The sequence below is a fragment of the Colossoma macropomum genome, unplaced genomic scaffold, assembly GCF_904425465.1.
Source record: "Colossoma macropomum unplaced genomic scaffold, Colossoma_macropomum, whole genome shotgun sequence".
In the NCBI taxonomy this organism is placed as follows: domain Eukaryota; kingdom Metazoa; phylum Chordata; class Actinopteri; order Characiformes; family Serrasalmidae; genus Colossoma; species Colossoma macropomum.
Window position 1 is genome coordinate 9,755 of NW_023496019.1, and position 20,437 is coordinate 30,191.

Genomic DNA, 20,437 nt, shown 5'->3' on the forward strand with positions numbered 1-20,437 from the left:
ATTTGGTACAATAATAATTGTTTTTAATTTCAGAAATAGTTATACAGTTATACTCCAGTACTTGTAGTGAAACTGTGATTTACTGACTGATATGATGTTCAGTTTTGAATGGAAACACTTTTTAAACTCAACTAAAGAGCAGAAACTCCCTCTCTAATAACATAGACACTGTACAATATGAGTTATGAATATTGTAGAATGGAGTTATTTTCACATGACAGTGCTTTGTGTTTAGATTACTGTTAAACAGGGAGAAACTCATACTGGGCCCCCAGTGAGACAAACATGTAGTGCTGGTCTGGACATGGATTAAGCCTAAACCTCTCTGTCAGTGGAGAATCACCACTGGAACGTCTTTTCAGTCTAGTCTTAGGATTAATCTGGGTCTGAAACTGGTCTATAAGATTTCTCCCCAACTTTGGCAGATCACAAGTTTGAATCCCAGTCACACTGCAAACACCATCATCAGCATCGTCAGCAGTGTAGTGGACGCAGCACCTGGGTTCAGCTTAAGAGACCTCCACAACCCCAAAGCTAATAGCTCGGGTTCCACAGAGTCCAGATAAAGCCGTAACACTGGGATTAAGACACTCACAAACTCTCTGTTTACAAGCCCCTGTCAGGAACCAGGAGCCATATTACAGAAAATTTGTCTGTAATATGTAAAAATAATATAAGTCTATAATCTTATTTCCAGATAAGAAAACAGTTTTACAGAAACATCCTAAGTTGCCAAAATATCCTAAATATGTTCTTAACTTTAAGATAAACTCCAGAGAGTCTTCACTTCTGTTTTAATCGTCTGTTTCTGTTGTTTTATGCAGTGACAGTCAGCTCAGTTCACTATAACCAGCATAATCATTATTTGACCTTATTTCCCATTACCAGCCACCACGATTACTCAGATCACAGAGTGCTGGCTTTTTAATAGTTCCCAGAATTCAGAAGGTTTCATCTGGGGGAAGAGCCTTTTCTTATAAAGCCCCCAAACTCTGGAATCATCTTCCAGAAAATGTTCGGGACTCAGACTCAGTCGCAATATTCAAATCTAGGCTGAAAACTCACTTGTTTAGTTTAGCTTTTGGTAGCTAATGTTTCCCCTTGGATAAAGGCAGCAGATCCAGGGGTCCATGGACGCAGGGAATTATAGTAAACTGAGACTGGTGCTGTCGTCCCGCCGCTCACACGCGATCACTCAGGTTTGTGGACGGTGGAGCGGAGGGATGCCAGATTGTTTCAGGGTGCTCCCGTGTCTGTGTGCCCTTTTGGTTCTCTCCTTTTAGTTAAGCTGTTATAGTCAGATCTGCCGGAGTCGTTAGCCACACTCTGGAAATGATTTACTTATTATTATACACACTAGAGATGAAACAATATTAAAATTTCATATCACGATTATCATGACCAAAATTATCACGATTATCGGTATTATCGCGATATTGTTCAAATGAGTTGAAAAGTAAAATAAATAAATAAATAAATACTGATACACAAACTGAAACTCGTTTCACCAACTTTTATATTAACACAAATAGAATTGGCAGCAATATGCACTTTTTGTTTGCATAAACATTAAAAAATAGTCAATACATTTGTAGTATTACTTTTGTATTACCTACAATACTTGTAATACTCTGTAAACAAAAGAATAGCAAAAGTATTATTATTACAGTTGTTGTTATTATTATTATTATTATTATTATTATTATTATTAATTACAATAACTATGGATTTCCCTGCATAGAGAATTAAATCTGGACCAGCTCTGAGGTGGGTCTTAATGGAAAATGACTACTTCTAAGAAGTGCTGCACTCGGGGGGTTTCTGTCCGAACTGCAGCTGCAGCATTATGGTACCGTTGTGGCGCTGAACCCCTAATCAATACAGCGCACCAGGAAAGGAGCTGCGTGACCGCGCTGTGAGCTGCAGACAGTGTAGAACTCACACAGCGTGTCTCCACCTGTGGAGCTGCTTATCTGAAAGCATTTAAAACTAAAACATAAATTAACGCGCATCTGAGCTGCAGCAGAAACACTCCTACAGTTTAATCTCTGAAACTCAGCGTTTACTCGCGCGAGGTCCCGTCTCAAAGCACACTATCTTCCCTATGTAGTGCACTTCGTGGATCATGAAATGGCAAATCCTTCACCCAAAGAGTGCAAGAAACGTTCCACTAAGTCATCTATGATCAACATTAACAACAGGTTACAGATTCCCTATTTAAAGCTCAGCTGCTGGTTAATGATGATCGTGTTTGAACAGTAGCGCCCTCTGTAGGGGACACTGAGTGATTTGAGACGGTGTTATTCTCCTCTCAGACAGTAAACACTGCAAGCGAGACGAGGAAGGGGAGCTGTGCAGATTGAACAGCGTCTCGTTAACTCAGAGCTCATTTTGGAGACGCTGCTCCACAGAAATGTGGTAAAAGCTTTAGTTTTCACAGCTGATTCACCGATTATTTTGACGCTAAAAGCTTCATTTTATATTATTAACGAACCATAAGCACAAGTTAAACCACACAACCCGTGACATTTCTTCTATTTCGAAGTCCACAGACTTCTACGTTAAAGTTAACCATTCTCTATAAAGCAGCGGGTGGTGGTCGTGAAGATGACTTGTAAGGTTTGATGTGTTGCCCCCTTTCACCGCTGTTTTCTTTCGGCCTGTTCTGCAGACAGGGTGGTCATCTGCAGACAGGGTGGTCATCTGCAGACAGGGTGGTCATCTTCAATTAACTTTCCTTCTGCATCCTTATAAAACCCAAAACATGACCAAACGTCAGACTTGGTCTTCTTAGAAGGCTGAAATGTCTCTGAATCTCTGTCACTACATTCCGCCCTGTTCTCCCTTCTCTACCCCTCCCTCTGACTCTCACTCCCCTTCCCCTCCACACACACACACACACACACACACACACACACACACACAGAGAGAGCTGCGTCTGAGAGATGATTCTGCCTTTGTCTGACTCTGTACATCGAGTTTTTCACACCGCGGTAATCGACCGCGGTTTTAACGATACTTTAAAGTTCAAACGGTACTACTAACCGTCATTAATTTTACCGCGGTTTACCGTGAAACCGGTAACCATTTCATCTCTAATACACCCATACAGAACTAAACTGACTCCATCTCCCTACCTTTTTTCAGAGTAAACGACTGCCCACCTGTCCGGCTGGACACTGCTGGATGATTGTCTGCGGAGCTCTCCTGCTACCCGCTTCAGACCAGTTGCCCACGCCCCAGTCACCGCCACCTGCCTTGGACTGGCTGCCCACCCGACACTGAAGTGGACTCCTAACTATTACTACTACTACTATTAATATTAGTAGTATAATAATTTTGTAGGTAGTTTGACCAGAGGAGGATGGGTCCCCCCTTGTCAGCCTTGGTTCCTCCCAAGGTTTCTTCCTCAGCTCTGAGGGAGTTTTTCCTGACTCGCTCACCTGGAGGATTTACATTTCATGTTAAAACTTTGTCCTTAATGGATTTCTGTGAAGCTGCTTTGTGACAACATCAGTTGTAAAAAGCACTATACAAATAAATTTGACTTAATTTGACATAACGACGCTACATTCATCTACGCTGAAAACAGGGCTTTGACTTGAGTTTTTTTTCTAACAGCGTTAAAGATCTCAGACGCTGCAGACTCGATCTCCACCGCCCCTCTGATCACCTTCGTGTGTTAATGTTGATGATGAAATATTACAGTGATGGTGGTGAATAATGAGGAGATGGAGCTGAACGTGTGTCTGTTTATAAGGAGGAGTTATAAAGTTATATTTGGGAAATGGAGACTGAAACTGGGGAGCGGTGATACTCTATAAACAGCAGGGGGCGCTGACAAAATATTATTAACTTCCAGTTTATGGCACTTTAGTTTTATTCAACCTTTTTTTTTATCAGTAATGATAAGTAATGTGGTTTTGTAATGAATATATTACTATTATAATCAATAAGAAATCCATAATTATAAGCTAAAAAGTTGATTAACAAAAGTGTATTAATCTTCTCACTAAGGATAGGCCTTGCTGTGTGTAAGATTTTCTCATGAGAAAGTCCTGAAGTTCAGAAGCATCTAGAAGCCAGTGTACTTTGTTGTGAAGGAAAGCTGACCCTCAAAGAGGGAGGTAAGCTGATAGGGAACCAGGCATAATCAGTTTGGGAACCAGTTTAATAAGGCAAGAGCTAATTGGTAGCCTTGAAAGGATGGGGGCAGCCTGGGATAGCTGAGCATGGAGTTTTTAAAAATAAGGACAGGTGCGGAAATAAGGGTTTCCAACTGAAGTGTAGAATCAGGAAATAATGGGAACCAAAGTGAAATGAGGAAAGGTGGGAGGGAGGGGCCGATTACTTCATCGCCCCCAAACAGGGTATAAAAATGATGTTTCTGTATTGTACTTTGCATTTGGTTGTCCGGGAGCCATCTTGCCACCTGAAGCTCAATAAGAAGGGCCTTTTCCTTCCTTCACAAAGAATTCAACGGCTGAAGTCTTTTATTCAACTTTCCTTTATTTTTGACTGAATTTTATTTTTTATTTTGCATTTAATTAAAGAACTGAAACAGAGTTATAGAACAGATTAGTGTTTAATTATCCATATGTTGGGGCTCTGAGTGAGCGGGAATCGCACTTAGTCCCGACACTACCATAAGCTACTACAGTTTAAACGAGGTCTGTAAAATAGACTTTACATATGAAAGTGTTTGTTTGTGTTGATGTCAGAAGTCTCTGCATCCTGTAGCTAAATGTGTCACTGAACCTGCTCCACGTTAGCCGGCTGGTGGCAGCAGCTGATGAAAGCTAACTAGCTTCCTTATTTTGGGAACACAGCTACAGTTAGAAATGGCTTCTAGCATTGCTAGCTAACTACAGCTAAACAATGTCTACCAAATTCATACGACACAGAAGAACTGTAATTTCTTTAAAAACTGAAATATTACAGAAATCGCTGGCATGTTGTACAACTACAGAGACACTGCTTGATGTGAGCAGCTGCAGCAGCAGTAAGCAGGGCTACACCACATACAGCATTTCAGCTGAGTTTACAGTTAAATCAGTGCTTCCATTCACTTCCTTTTGTCATGATAGTGCACAGAAACTAACATATGTCTGTTATAGCTCAGTATTTGAGCATTATAGTTCACTGCTAATGCTTAATCCAGACGTAATCGCGACCCTTTGTGAAAAGGGCCCATTGGGACAGCCTTCTTGTCGGGAGCGCACACTGTGCTGTCTATGTAGAGCTCGCTAGGTTTGGAGACACCCAACGTCTCTCTAAAGTGTGTTATTTAGACGGTTAACTTCATCTGGATCTGTTGTTATGACCATACAGGCTGGTATTCATGCTAAATGTGTTAGCGTAGCACAGAGCTCACATTTTCCCTGTTGAAAAAAAACAGCAGACCAGTATGAATTCCATGCTAGTCTTATCTGGTTTAGCTGGTCACTCAGTATGGTAACGCTAATTGACCAGTATACCAGCATCCAAACACAACATGTGCTAATGTTGCTGGTGACCACATATGCTGGTCTACACTGGTTTTCCAGCAGTTTCCCTGAAAACACAGACTTTGATGTATTGGGGTGCTGCTTATCACCTTAATTCTGCATGTCAGAAAGGAGCTTGAGCCAATCACGATCCGGTATGCTAAAATATGCTAATGACAATAAAAGGAAGCAGCTACAGAACATGCTGAGCTAACGTAGCTAACAATGTTTGAGGTGTTTGGGCTGAGCTGTAAGTTGTGAGCTGGAATAAATAATGATGTTGGTGTTTAAAATCAGGACGGTGCCAGATTTACAGTCCATATCTGTATCTGAATAAACTGTCCAACATGCAGAGCTGTTCTAGTAGCAGGCAGCAGTAGCTTAGCATGCTAACAGCTTCACACAGCACAGCACAGGTTAATCTCACTGAAGCTTCACTGACGCAGATTATAAAGACTCAACTCTGAGCAAGTCAATCTGCTTTTGTGTGTGGAGCTACTGTAAATATCCTCATTAGCACCAGAGGCTAACATTAGCTTAGCGAGAATATGGGTTCTATAAACACAGAAAGTAGTAAGAGTATCAGTAAGTGTGTAACACTTTGAAGGGACTCTATTAAATATTTAGTATAAACAAAGCAAAATACTTAATTTATTACTAAAACAGACAAAACTCCTCTAAACGAAGGATGCCATCAAATGACTGCTCTCTCTCTTCTCCACTGAGTGAGAATCAGCTAAAGATTTAATTTAGCTCAGCTGTTCCAGCTTTATCTAGAGCCTGCATTACCCAGAGGAGAGACTACTGGGCATTATTACTCTGTTATAAAGTATGTAATTCTTAACAGTCAGAATGCCTTTTAAAACAATAACAGTTCATTCGCTGATCAGATGATCAATAACTAAACCTGAACACGTGTATAACTGATCACTTTGAATGGGATTTATTCTGATGATTAATCAATCTGATTAATAACTGATTTAGTCTGACTACCTCAAGACTACAATTCCCAGAACTCCTTGCTGCATCACATTACTCAGGACTCTCAGCGATCCATCTATCACTGCTCCTCATCTCTGGACCTCTAATCACACGCCTGTCACTCTCTGTCTGTAACCAGTCTGTCTGTGAGCTCTCATTGTGAAGCATCGTCACATCCATGTACCGAGCGTCTCTCCTGTGTTCCTGACTGTTTGACCCGGTTTCTGTTTATGATGATTGTAGCCTCATCCTTTTGTTCTGTGTTGGTTTTCTGGTTTTCGACTTTCTGCTTCTGTTTACCGACTGTGATTTTGGATCAACCCCTATGGCGTAAAAGTTCTTCACTCAAGCCTCTGTTGTGAGCGCCTGGCTCCATCTGCCACCGTTACACTGATATAACTGATCAGAAATAAAACAACCTATTTGATACAGTGTTTTCCTGCAGGGCATCACTGTCAGCCCTTTATATGGCAAAAGACAGGCGAGTAACAGAATAAGAGAGATGATGAAAATGACAGAGATGATCTCTGCAAGCTCTGCAGACTCAGAGTCCTGTGAAGAAGATGAAAATGATGCGAATGACCTGGGAAAACAAGAATGTTTTGATTCTCATCAAGTAAATGTTTAACATTTCACAGACGACAGTGCAGCCACTGTTTTCTTCGACTCAACAGTCTTATTTGTGTTTGAAAATGGACGTCCTCTGCTCTGTGGAAGTTTCAGGTCTCGCTTTTGCAGATCCCCCAGCCACAAAGGCTACATTCTCAGGAGCGCCAGCTAGCTCAAAGTAAATTAACCTTGCCTGACCGAGTTAATGAAGGATAGCTGGATGGCTGCTAAGCAGTGATTGGAGGAGAAAATGAAGCAAACTTTTAGGAATGATAGGTATGATCAACTTTAAGCTTTGAAATTAGTCCATTGTTTCCAGCTGATCTGCTAGTAAAGTCAAAACAGCTGTTTAAATTTTGTCGTAACTGGCTGTAGGGGCCCCTAATGGGCCCCTTAAACCCATTGGATGATGTGGATTTGGCAGCCCATCTTAAAGTACTGTTCTCTTTTGTCTGTGGGACCTTTTCTTTTACTTTTTGTAACGTGTTTCATCCATAATTTTCAATACGTCGTAGTGCACAAATTACATACATTTTAAAATGTTCATATATTAAGAGTCAAATGAAAGCAGAACACATTGAGTTTCACTCCTGGACGTTACAGACGAATGTCTGTGCATAAATTAGTTTATTTGGATTTTTAAAGGAATAAAAATAATCTGTTCTAGTAAGATGAGCCTGTTTATTTATGTGAAAAAACTTGGTGGTCTGAGTCCAAAAAAAAGTTTTTTTCATCTAAACGGTTTAATCTGAGTGCTTCATCAATCTAAACTCAAGAATAAGACACATAATTATTGTAAGCATTGCTGTAAGCAAAAATAATGTCTGTATTTTTGTGTGGAATATGTAATCAGATTTATTGTACGCAGAAGCACACAGCTGCTTCAAACACGAAGCAAGAATTGAGACAGTCTAGCTCATTTCTAGCATCACTGCACAGAATAATGGCACCTTTTAAAGAGGAATTCAGTTCAATACTTTTGGAGTTTCCTGCAAAACTGAGAGTTCAAGGTGTAAACAGTGATTCAGAGTGGTTTGGTGTGAAATGGCACCAAAATGGCATTTTAAAGAGCCCATATTCTACATTTACTAGTGTTTCTCCCTCTGAGGTCGACGTATCATATTTGAACATTTGTGTGGTTTTATGTACCAAAAACGGTAATTTTGCCAACCTCTGTATACCTTAGAACTGTTTTTGTTACTGTGCCTTGAGAACTGATGTATGTAAATGAGCTCTGTTCTGACTGGCTATGCTATAGTATTACACCTCCTTCAAAAAGCACTAAAAACACTCCTTATACTTAACTGTGAGTGCGGTGTGAATTGTTCTTGTCCCTTTGGAATACATCATTCAAACATTCACAGTGTAGGTTGGGAAAAGCATGTGAACCCCTAAGCTAATGACTTCAGCAAAAGCTAACTGGAGTCAGTCAGTGAGTCTATCATATGAAAAACCCTGAACAAGTATGGTGTCCACGGCAGGACACCACCAATGTAGCCGCTGCCACTCTACAAAAACATCAATGCACACTGACATTTGCCCAAAGAGCACCTTTTAGTGGACGGATGAAAAAGGTGTAAACAAGAGAACTGCACTACAGCAGTGAAGTATGGTGGTGGGAGCATCATGATTATGATGGGCCTTGATCGATCATCATGTAGAGTAAGACGACTGTGTTTATCAAGGCATCCTACAGGACCAGGTCAGGGTGGCTGTCTAGGTAATGCAGCAGGACAACGTCCCCAAAAATAAAGCAAGTAAATCTACTACAGAATGACTTCAAAACAAAATCTACCTTCTGGAGCTGCCCAGTCAGTGGGCAGACCTTACCTCATTAGAGATGCTGTAGAATGACCTCAAGATGAGTCAAGTAAATTCAGAGCAGGACGTTCAGTCTGTATATATAGACTGTATGAACTGGAGAGTGAATGGAGCATTTAAAACTAACATTTTTACATCTTCACATACTCAGTGGTGTGAATTCAGTGATGTGGGCTTTTGAAGTGTTTCACTTTGACACAGATTTATACCTGTGAAGATCTGAATGTAAAGAAAATGTAATGAAGATCATAAACAACAGTTTAAGCTTTCAAAAAGCCTTTATTTACCCAGGAGACTTGCATTGTTATAATTTCAGGCACTTGCAGCAAATTATAAATGCAATTAACTATACAAAAAAAGAGACAATGAAGCTGCTCTTCTGTTTCCTAACTGGGTTCCTGAAGAGAAGAACATCAGCCAGACTGAACTAAAACTGCTACTTCTCAAACATATTTCACACACCATTAATATCTGTACTGCCCACTGTCTCATTGGCCAGTTCACGTATTCTGAGTGATGTTTGTGATAGCACATTCAAAATAAGACCGGAAATATTTTACATCTGTTGATTTAACTCTTATTTGCAGACAATATAGAAGATGAGCAGACAATAGAAGACACAATACTACTGGCAAAACCTTTACTTCTCCTACTATTACTAATGTTAACAATCACACATGCAGTAAAAAGCTGTAATCTGGATGAGCTTTGTGTTAGTTTGCAGCTCTATTATCAATAAAGAAAGTAATATAGTAATAAAAGTAATACAGGTAAATAAGTAATAATAGTAATAATAGTAAATAAGTAATATAAGTACAGAAAGTAGTAACTAATAAAAGTAATAACAATAAAGGTGATGTAAAAATTTAAATCAAACCCTGACTGATATTCAGGCCTCAGTGTGGGGTATAGATGTCCAGTACTTAACGAAACATTATTTACTGTTAAAATAGAGAAAATCCCTCTAATAGGAATCAGCTAAAGATCTAACTGAACCTTTCCAGCTTTATCTAGAACCTTAATTACCCAGAAGAGTAACTTTTAATTATCTTATTTTCCAGATGACCAGTGCGACTTCATCACAGGGCCTCAATGGTGAACTAGTACTAGAGAGATTTTCTCTCTTTATGTTATTATAAATAAAACATTTTCTTTGGTTTGTACATCATAACAGTGTTGGACGTTATTACACTGTTATAAGGCATATAAGTCTTATCAGTCAGAGTTTCCTTTAAAACAGTAACAGTCAATACACTTTAAAATCCATGTCTGTATGAAAGCTCTTATTCCACTGAAAGAACTGAGCACTGTGTGTGTGTTAGTGAGCTGTGAGCTCTGTGAGAAACTCATCCACACTTCTATCAGGAGCTGAATGGTGAACATGCTGCCTTATAGCTGCTACAGACACTCTGAAATCAGATGAAGATGAAATCAGACACAGCTGAGCTGCTGCTAGTCGGGGTGTCAGTGTGTCGGGGTCTTTACGGTGTTTCTACACTGACTGTGTGTGTGTTGTGTGTGAGAGACTGAGATCTACCAGACAGTCTCTGTTCTTTACAGTGGAACAAACTAATCATTTACAGAAACAATCAATATCATCAATATCATCAATATCACACAGTCAGAAACCTGTTAGCTGATGCTGAGCACACACTGCAGAACATTACTCCTGGTTTTACTCCTGATTGGAATCGAAAAGGATGCAGCCTTAAACCTAAGAACTGTGTTTACAGAAACGAGAGAAAAAGGAAACTTGTTACACAGACAGTTAAAGAAACATAATGTTAATAAAGACTAATACTGTAATAAATATCTGCAAAAATGTAGAGCATTTCATGTGTCGACTGCATGTAATTCATCCATAAAGAATAAATGATTACAATCATCTTTCAAAAGGGAAAAATCCAAAGCTTGACCATCTACGAGTGAAGTGGACACTCAGTGTATCTCAGACTGAGTAAATCCAGCATAAACCCAAATATGGAACTTGCTGCAGTATCTAGCACTGAGCTTCAGCTTCAGATGTGTGTGAACTGGAACTGAACAGCTCTGTGCAGCACACTCAGAGATCTGGTTAAATGAAGCTGAATTTACACCATTAAATTCAATATTTACAGTAAATTTACAGTAAATTTACACTAAATTTACACCGTTGCTTAACAAACTGATCCAGAACCCTGTATGAAAGTTTCCTCTCCTCAGACTGAGATCTCATCATCTCTCAGGACTGAGTTACCACAATTCATCTCAGCGCAAAGTGATTTATTAAATGGTAACGCAGCATCACTCTGAACACTCCGTCTACCAGGAAAGATGATCCAAGAAGTCTGGGCTCAGATCAGTTACATCTTGTGGGCTGCAGAAGCTGGAAAAATTAATCTGAGCTGGAGATCATTCATCCAGAATTCAGTCCTGATTTTAAACCTGATTTCAGTCCTGATTTTAGTCCTGTGCTGATGTTTAACTCATGTTGAGCTCTGTCTTTATCTGTATTACAGAATTTGGAGTGTTGAGGATTTGATTGTAGTTGTGGTGATGAAGCTCCTTATAAGTGTTCTAGAGTGTTCTGTAGAGAAGACGTTCTATAAACTGGGTTCCTTCAGGCTCTCAGCTCTGCAGAGATCAGTGTTCTCCATCTTCTAGCTCTCTGAATTCAGCTGATGAAGAACTTGTTAATGAGCTGATCAGGTGAATCAGGTGTGTTTAATAAGGAGGAACACTAAACTCTGCAGAGCTGTGGTCTGGAAGGAACCCAGTTTGATTCCTCTGTTCTGAACCACTGAACCTTTATGAGTCGTGTAGCCTGAACTCAGTTCAGTTCAGCTCAGGATTCACTCTGAATGTTCAACACACCATTACAGTCACAACAATACCCTGCATGAGCTCAGTGTACTCACTTAGGATCAGGGCTGGCGTTTTCCGAACGCATGGGCTTCTCTTCATCTTGCCCAGCCCACTGCATTTATAGGAACAAGAGAAGGAGATTAGGAACTGATCTTTGGGAAACATGTAAAAAAAAAAAGGTTTTTGACTGTATTTTGTGGAGAGGGCCTGTGCACAGACATTGTGGGGGGCAGAGGCTCAAGGGGAAAAAGATAAGATGGATTAAGCTTAAATAAATAAATAAATAAATAAACAGATAAATAAATAGATAAATAAAAATAAATAATAATAACGATTATTATTATATTATTACTACTAAATTTGTATTATACAAATTTCAGTTTACTTATGGTTTCTCAATGTAACATTGTTACAGTTTGTCAGAAAGGAAGCTGTGTTGTGATGTAAACGAGGTCAGGAAGCTGCCCTCCTGACATGAATGAAGTTTTGGCTTCTGTTGTCTGAATGGGTCACAACAGCCCACTGCTAGTCCTGCTCTGTAACAGACGGCCGTCGTTCATGATTTTCTAAGAAATATAAAAGAGTTTCTGCAGGTCAACATACAAATTCCTCAAAGTGAAATCATTAAACTAAACATTTCCAGATCGACTTCACACAGTCAGAACCCTGTTATCTGATTCTGATCATACCCAGAACATTCATCCAGATTTCAGTCCTGATTTTAGTCCTGTGCTAATGTTTAACCTCATGTTGAGCTCTGTCTTTATCTGTATTACTGAATTTGGGGTGACGACTGATTTGATTGTAGTTGTGCGGATGAAACTCCTCATTCAAGTTCTAGAACGTTCTAGAGAGAACATGTTCTGTATCATTAAGACTGAGATTCTCTCAGTTTTGGAAATCTGAATAAAATCTTCATGGACCCAGTTTACTTCAGCTTCAGCCTGTCTGTCTACATTTCAGTAATGAGAGAGAGAGAGAGAAGAGAGAGAGAGAGAGAGAGAGAGAGAGAGAGAGAGAGGAGAGAGCAGAGAGAGAGAGAGAGACGAGAGGGCAGAGAGCAGAGAGAGAGAGAGACGAGAGGGCAGAGAGCAGAGAGAGAGAGAGAAGAGAGAGATGAGAGAGCAGAGAGCAGAGAGAGAGAGAGAGGAGTGAGAGAGAGAGAGAGAGAGAGACAGAGAGGGCAGAGAGAGAGAGAAGAGAGAGATGAGAGAGCAGAGAGAGAGAGAGGAGAGAGATGAGAGAGAGAGAGAGACAAGAGAGCAGAGAGAGAGAGAGACGAGAGAGCAGAGAGAGAGAGAGAGATAGAGAGAGAGAGAGAGAGAGAGAGAGAGAGCAGACAGAGAGAGAGACAGAGAGAGAGAGATAGACGAGAGAGAGAGAGAGAGAGAGAGAAGAAAGAGAGAGAGAAGAGAGAGAGAGAGAGAGAGAGCGAGACGAGAGAGCAGAGAGAGAGAGAGAGAGCAGAGAGAGAGAGAGAGAGAGAGAGAGAGAGAGAGAGAGAGAAAAGAGGCAGAGAAGAGAAAAAACAGATGTTTTATAGATTTTAAAAAGCATTTTGTTCTATTTGGCAAAAAGGTTTATATTACAAAAATCTTCAAAATTCCCCAGTGCAGTAGAAAAAGTCTATGACATCATTAAATCAATGTATGTCAATAATAAATGTGGAATAAAAATTGGCAATAAAGTGACAGATCTCTTCACTCGAGGCTGTGGTGTCAGGCAGGGCTGCTGCTTGTCCCCTACTCTATTTAACATGTACATTAATGATTTAGGGGTGTTACTGGAGCGATCTGCAACACCTGGCCTGACACTAAACCACACGGACGTTAAACTTCTCCTCTACGCAGATGACCTTGTGCTGCTGTCGCCCACTGAAAAGGAGCTACAGCAGCACCTGGATCTGCTAGAGCAGTACTGTCAGAACTGGGCCCTGACAGTCAACCCAAACAAATCTAAAGTCATGATCTTCCAAAAGAAAGCCGGATCTCAGGAAAGCAGATATATGTTCAGTCTAGGAGACGCCACCCTGGATCAAACGCTTTCCTACGATTACCTGGGACTAAAGATTAGTGCCTCAGGAGGCTTCGGTCCGGCAGTGAATGCACTGAAAGAAAAGGCCTGCAGGGCCTCTATTCAATCAGGAAACAGTTCCATAAGATTAATATCCCAATCAGAATCTGGACAAAGACCTTCGACAGTGTAGTCCTGCCCACTGCGCTGTACGGTAGTGAAGTCTGGGGTCCACTCAGTCATCGTGACTACACTAGATGGGACAAGCTTCCCACTGAAGTCCTGCATGCAGAATTTTGCAGAATGATTTTAAACGTCCAAAGAAAAACACAGACGAATGCCTGCAGGGCTGAATTAGGCCGATTCCCTCTAATCACGAACACTGAAAAAAGAACACTGAGATTTTGGATGCACCTTAAATCGAGTCCCAAAACAACACTGCAGTTTCAGGCACTCCGGTCCCAGGAGCTGAACCCTGAAAAGAGTCCCCTGTGTCAGCTGGTACAGAGACTGACCACCTCACTGACCCCCAACAACCCAAACTCTTTGACCAGCACTGCTTCCCAAACACCAATCAGAGTAAACCAAATTATTAAACAAAGTAAAAATACCTAACTGGAACACTGGAAACACCAAATTCACTCACAAAACAGACTGAACTGCTTTCTGGCCCTAAAACAGGAAAACAGACTGGCTGAATATCTTATTACTGTCCAAGATATGAAGCAGAGACGGATCCTCACCAAATACAGACTCAGTGACCACAGCCTGGCCATAGAGAGAGGCAGGTTTAAAAAGTCCTGGCTATCGAGAGAGGAGAGAGTGTGTGGTCACTGCAGGACAGGTGAGGTAGAGACAGAGGAGAGAGTGTGTGGTCACTGCAGGACAGGTGAGGTAGAGGCAGAGGAGAGAGTGTGTGGTCACTGCAGGACAGGTGAGGTAGAGGCAGAGGAGAGAGTGTGTGGTCACTGCAGGACAGGTGAGGTCAGAGGCAGAGGAGAGAGTGTGTGGTCACTGCAGGACAGGTGAGGTAGAGGCAGAGGAGAGAGTGTGTGGTCACTTCAGGACAGGTGAGGTAGAGGCAGAGGTGCACTTTCTTACTAAACCGCCCAAAATATGAGTCTTTTAGAAATAAATACTTTAATAAATTCAAAAAACAGGTAAATAACTCCAGGACGTTGGGAGGTAACAGTAAATCATTGATTATATTAGGAGAGGGTCCATCAGTGTCCACTGCAGCCAGATATGTGTACGAGAGTCATGACAGAGAGTGACCACCACAGTTCTTTTCTTTTCTTTTTCTCAACTGTTACATTCTTTAACTTTTTTTTTGCTATACACTTCATGCACATAAAATAGGCTTTGTTCAGTTTTTATACATTCCTTCTCACACACACACACACACACACACACACATACACAAACACACAAACACGCACACGCACACACACGCACACACACACACACACACATACACAAACACACAAACACGCACACGCACACACACGCACACACACGCACACACACACACAAACACGCACACACACACACACACACACACACGCACACAAACGCACACACACGCACACACACGCACACACACACACAAACACGCACACACACACACACACACACAAACACGCACACACACACACACACACACACACACACTCACACACACACACACACATACACACACACACACACACAAACGCACACACACACACACAAACGCACACACACACACACACACAACACACACACACACACACAAACGCACACACACACACACACACACAAACGCACACACACACACCTATTTTCTAAACTACGTATCCTTCTGGGTTGCGGGCGGAGCTAGAGCCTATCCCATCAGTCATTGGGAAAAAGGCAGGATAGTCATTTTTTACTCTTACTGTATAGATATTATGAATCCTCATATCAATAAAGCAAACTTGAACATGAGAGACAGAACAGAGAGAGATTAATGAACATTTATCTGCAGTATTTAATGAAATTTAATTTCAATCAGCTACACAAACCTCTTCTGGCTCCTTTTTCTGAACCAATACCAGCTTCCAACCCCCGCCACCACCACCGCCACCAGCACCAGCACAACTACCAGTGCAGACACCCGCCCTGTCCTCACCTGAAAAACACAGACAGAACAGACATTTTAAACCATGTGGTGTTGATCTGTACAGTGTAGATCCAGAGAATCACTTAATCACCTCATTATTATTTACAGTGTATTACGGTACAGAACTGCTCCACACTAATGACATTAAACCTGATTAATCATCATTTATTACACACAGTCTGCTGTGGAGCTCCTACACAACACACCACAAAGAGCTTTAATCACTCATTATTAATTTACAGTGTATTACAGTACAGAACTGCTCCACACTAATGACATTAAACCTGATTACTCATCATTTATTACACACAGTCATGTATAATCCTGCATTCTATAGACATTCATTAGAATCAGAACAGGGTCTGGAAATGACTGTTTAGCTGAGTCTGAAACAGAGTCACTAAAAAGGATTCATATAATTGGAGTGGTGAAATATAATAACATTAAAAGTGATAAACAGATGATGGAAATGTGTTGGTGGAATAAATGATGATGTAGTGAATACAATAAAAATCAGCTGGTTGTTTAACAGGGATTACAAACTGGACGTTTAAAAAAATTAAATTTGAATTGTACTCAATCAATTCAATCAGGAAGTGTGGTCTCTATGGTCTCATACTGACCCTCAGCAGTAGCCACATTTACATGCAGCCTAATAATCCATTAATATCTGACTAATAGCTCAATTGGAATAGAATACGTCCATGTAACACCTCAATCGGCAATAGTCTAGTCTGATTGAGGCCATTCGGAATACAATTTCTATCTGATTGAACGAGGTGGGTAATCCTGTAAATAATCCGTTAATCCAGGTTTAGATACTTAGACTGTGATTAATCCAGGTTTAGATACTAAGACTGTGATTAATCCAGGTTTGTAGATACTAGACTGTGATTAATCCAGGTTTAGATACTTAGACTGTGATTAATCCAGGTTTAGATACTCAGACTGTGATTAATCCAGGTTTAGATACTTAGACTGTGATTAATCCAGGTTAGTACTCAGACTGTGATAATCAGGTTAGATACTTAGACTGTGATAATCCAGGTTTAATTCTCAGGCTGTGATTATCCAGGTTTAGATACTCAACCTGTTGTAGCGAACACCACTAAAGTGTGCACCTAAGAATTGCCACCATTCTACGGGGTACATTCAAGAAGTCTGGAGACCCAAGAACGAGGTTGATATGAGAATCTATAACAAATTTAGCCTTTTTAGATTTAATTGACAATTTAGATATGGAGCCACAACACCCCCAAGTGGTGAGAGTGAGGCACAACACACCACCACCGTAAGGACATGTGCTTATAAAGAACCCAAGAAAACTTGTTGTGTTGTCTGCTTGATTATCAACGTGTTATATAATCTGTACGCAATACTACTGGTTTATTAATCTTATTATGGGTAGTACCTAATATTACCCATATCTGTTTCTACTATAAGTGCTGGAAATACGTAGAGTATAACTTTGATACAGACAGAGACAACCACTTCAGAGTAATGAGTTTAGGCCATTGACCAATATGCATCCTGGATGTGGTTTTCTTTTCTTTTCTTTCTTTTCTTTCGTTGCTGATTTTATTTCTTCATGCATTGGGTCATGTTCAGATATTATGGGCAAATATTACCTGTGTTCTTTAACATGTGTTGTGTGTACCATGTAACAAGGGTTAAACGTCCGTCTTAGAACATGCCTGAATATCCTAGGTGTTCATTCCTTGAACCAATTTAATGTTATAAGAATGTTTCTTTTCGTTGTTTAAAACTAAAAAAGGAGGCAGTGATCTGGGGAAGGCGTTCCTAAAATTATGCACAACCAATCAGAGTTGGAAACAATGAATAGCTAATTAAACCGTTAAGTGAGGAGAAACCTATCAGCACTCTGACTCCACCTCCAAAGGGGAGGGCCTCCAGCCAAGCAAAACTGGAGTACACCGCAAATTCCGGGGGGTCCTGCTTTCTCAGTAAGAAGATAGCTAAGTTTCTAATTTGTGCTGGCCTTGGTCAGAAAGACAGGTCAGGAGTATTAGAACGCTAAATTTTCAGATCTGAAACCTTTGTTTGTTTGTAACTTGCCTGTTCGTCTACACACACAGTTTAAACCACCCTCAGAGAAGGAAGGTGGATGTCTGGCCAGGTGAAGTCGTTCATGTTTCCGACTTTGCCAAAGGTAGTTAGTTCAATTAGCATCACCAGCCTCAGAACCCTGACTGCAACCTGAACCTCACCAGCGGAGTGGGAGCAGTTCTGACGCCACGGAGACCCAGCATAGCACCCAGAGCCACGCACTGATCTGTGAACAGATCGACCATCAAAAGGCTGCCTAAGCTCCACCCTCAAACAGCCACGAGACGCCTCCGCCCAATCACTGACGGAAAGGTGTGTGCCAGCACGGAAACGAGCAACGAGGAGATGAACGAATGCGTGAGCTCCAGCCTCCAACACATGAGCTCCGGCGTGAGGCGACCCCTCCTGAAGTCAGCCCCCGACTCCAACGTAAGCTGGTTCCATCAGTTTGCAGTCAGAGCCCTGACGCCAATTTATTTAATAAGAGAACTTTTATAGGTTCATCCAGCCATATAGTTCTTCCCGTCCAGGCTTAGGTTAATTCTCTAGAGGCTCTTTCAAGTCTAAGTTTCGAGCAGCTTCCAAAGAGCCACACTGCCTCAGACCATTTAACTGTGAATCACGTTACTCGAGCTTTTTTGTCCTTTTGACTTTTATTAATTTTTTTTGTTTGTTTTTGTTTTATTTTCTGTTGTTTATCATTGAATGTAGTCCAAAGTAGTTTGATATTTAGCCAATAAATGCCCTTTTATTGAAGCATCCTTGGTGTGATCGCTTCTCTCTCCTGCCCTGGTCTGTAGACTTCAAATAAATCTGGGTTACCCCACACCCTTATCTAAGGTTCTAGCAATAATAACATTCAAATTGCAAAACCTGTTACACTGTGATTAATAATAATAGAAAAAATGGATTAAGAATTCTAAGAAAGTTATTTAAATAATTAAAAATTGTAAATTGTATCGGATTAGAGCCCCAAACTACCATCTAATAATCAGCAATACACATTCAGCCAGTTATAAATGTTTATAATACACACAGCTTGTGACAGTCACTGTTATTAGTTAGCCTCTGATTTTACAGTGCATCAGCTAGCAAGATGGGGGGGGTCACCACAAATTTCACTTAAGACCCCTAAAGTCTAGAAGTGGCCCTGTTAGTGAGAGTTTCTGCACTGAACAGATCTTACCACTGGACGGTCCTTCATTGTCTCCTTTTTTATCAGTCCGCTTCTCTGGCTCTGGTGTGTTTAAATTCAGGAACAGTGAGGATGAGAAAAAAACAAACAAGAACTTTATTGAGTGCAGATCTGATATAAATCACTGCATCTAAATCACTGGAGTTCTGTTAGTAACAGTCAGTGAAGAAAACAGAGGAAGACCTACCTTCAACCTGAAGCTCCACATCACAGATCTCTGAATCACCACACTCACATGTGTAGACTCCACTCTTACTGAGATCAGCGTCAGTGATGGTGAGAGAGAGATCTCCCTTCAGGTACTGATCACGGTTCATCTGACATCCCTTCTTCACTGATCTACATTCAGTCTGATTACACTCAGCCAGAACATCAGTGGATTTACGGGACTCAGTCGATCTGACCACACGAGTCTTAGAGGCATCGCGCTTCGCTCTCGCTGAAGAATCTAAGAATTAACAAACGGTTGTGTTACATGTTGGTTAATTATTGTTACTGTTTGTATAAAAACATTAGTAATTCTTTGATTAAACTGAACATCTAAAATATACATTACTATATTTTACCTTCACTCTGCAGTTACTATTTGGTATGATAATACTTGTGTTTTATTTCCATAAAATTGTCACCTACACCTGTTTTTACAGGGCTGAAAATGGCAGAATTAGTTTTATCCTTAAATATTTTATTAGTATTATACTCCAATTGTAGTTAAACGGTGCTTTACTGACTGATATGATGGTCAGTTTTGTTTAGTCACACTTCTTTAGGTCAAATAAACAGCAGAAACTCCCCGTCTGAAATAATATAAATACTATACAATATAAATATGAAAACCAAAAACGTACAGAAAGGAAATGAAGATCTAGTAAAAACAAAACTGTAATGAACAGTAGTCACATTAGGAGTCATAGTACCTTTATATGATATACACATAACTTAGTGGAAACAGGTACCACAAAACAAAGGTACAAATATTGGTTACCATACTGTGTTATTTGTAAATTGTCCATTTCAAGTTGTTCCAAACTCTAATACATGATAGATAATGTGGGGCAGTGTTAGAGATCTGCTTTTACAGTGTAAAACAATCTGATATGACTACATAATGAAAGATTAATGTATAATCCAGATACACGGACCACGTGGTTTACACACTGTAAAACAGATCCACTGGTTTAACCTAAAGTCAGTAACCTGGTTGCCTTAACATTTTGAGCTCACTGAACTTAAGAAGTTATCAGAATGAAAAACACTGATTACTGTTTTGTTAACTTACTA

General features: G+C 40.4%; 1 protein-coding gene and 1 long non-coding RNA gene across 7 annotated transcripts in view; both read right to left on the reverse strand.

Moving 5' to 3' along the window:
* Nucleotides 1-9,156: 9,156 nt before the first annotated feature.
* On the reverse strand, nucleotides 9,157-11,857 carry LOC118803962. The gene is made up of 2 exons (XR_005006950.1): nucleotides 11,795-11,857; nucleotides 9,157-10,618 (listed from the first exon to the last, which is right to left on the reverse strand). It is a non-coding gene; the product is annotated as an uncharacterized LOC118803962 (long non-coding RNA).
* Nucleotides 11,858-19,064: 7,207 nt separating this feature from the next.
* LOC118803960 overlaps nucleotides 19,065-20,437 on the reverse strand; it is a 62,929-nt gene continuing 61,556 nt past the window's right edge. For 5 of the 6 annotated variants that reach the window (XM_036564524.1, XM_036564522.1, XM_036564527.1 and 2 more), the window contains exons 5-6: nucleotides 19,343-19,604; nucleotides 19,065-19,206 (exon numbers count right to left, since the gene is read on the reverse strand). In XM_036564524.1, coding sequence (XP_036420417.1) covers nucleotides 19,080-19,206; nucleotides 19,343-19,604 — 389 coding nt within the window. In that variant the 3' untranslated portion in view covers nucleotides 19,065-19,079. The remainder of the gene's footprint in view (nucleotides 19,207-19,342; nucleotides 19,605-20,437) is intronic. The other variant, XM_036564526.1, reaches the window with a different exon arrangement.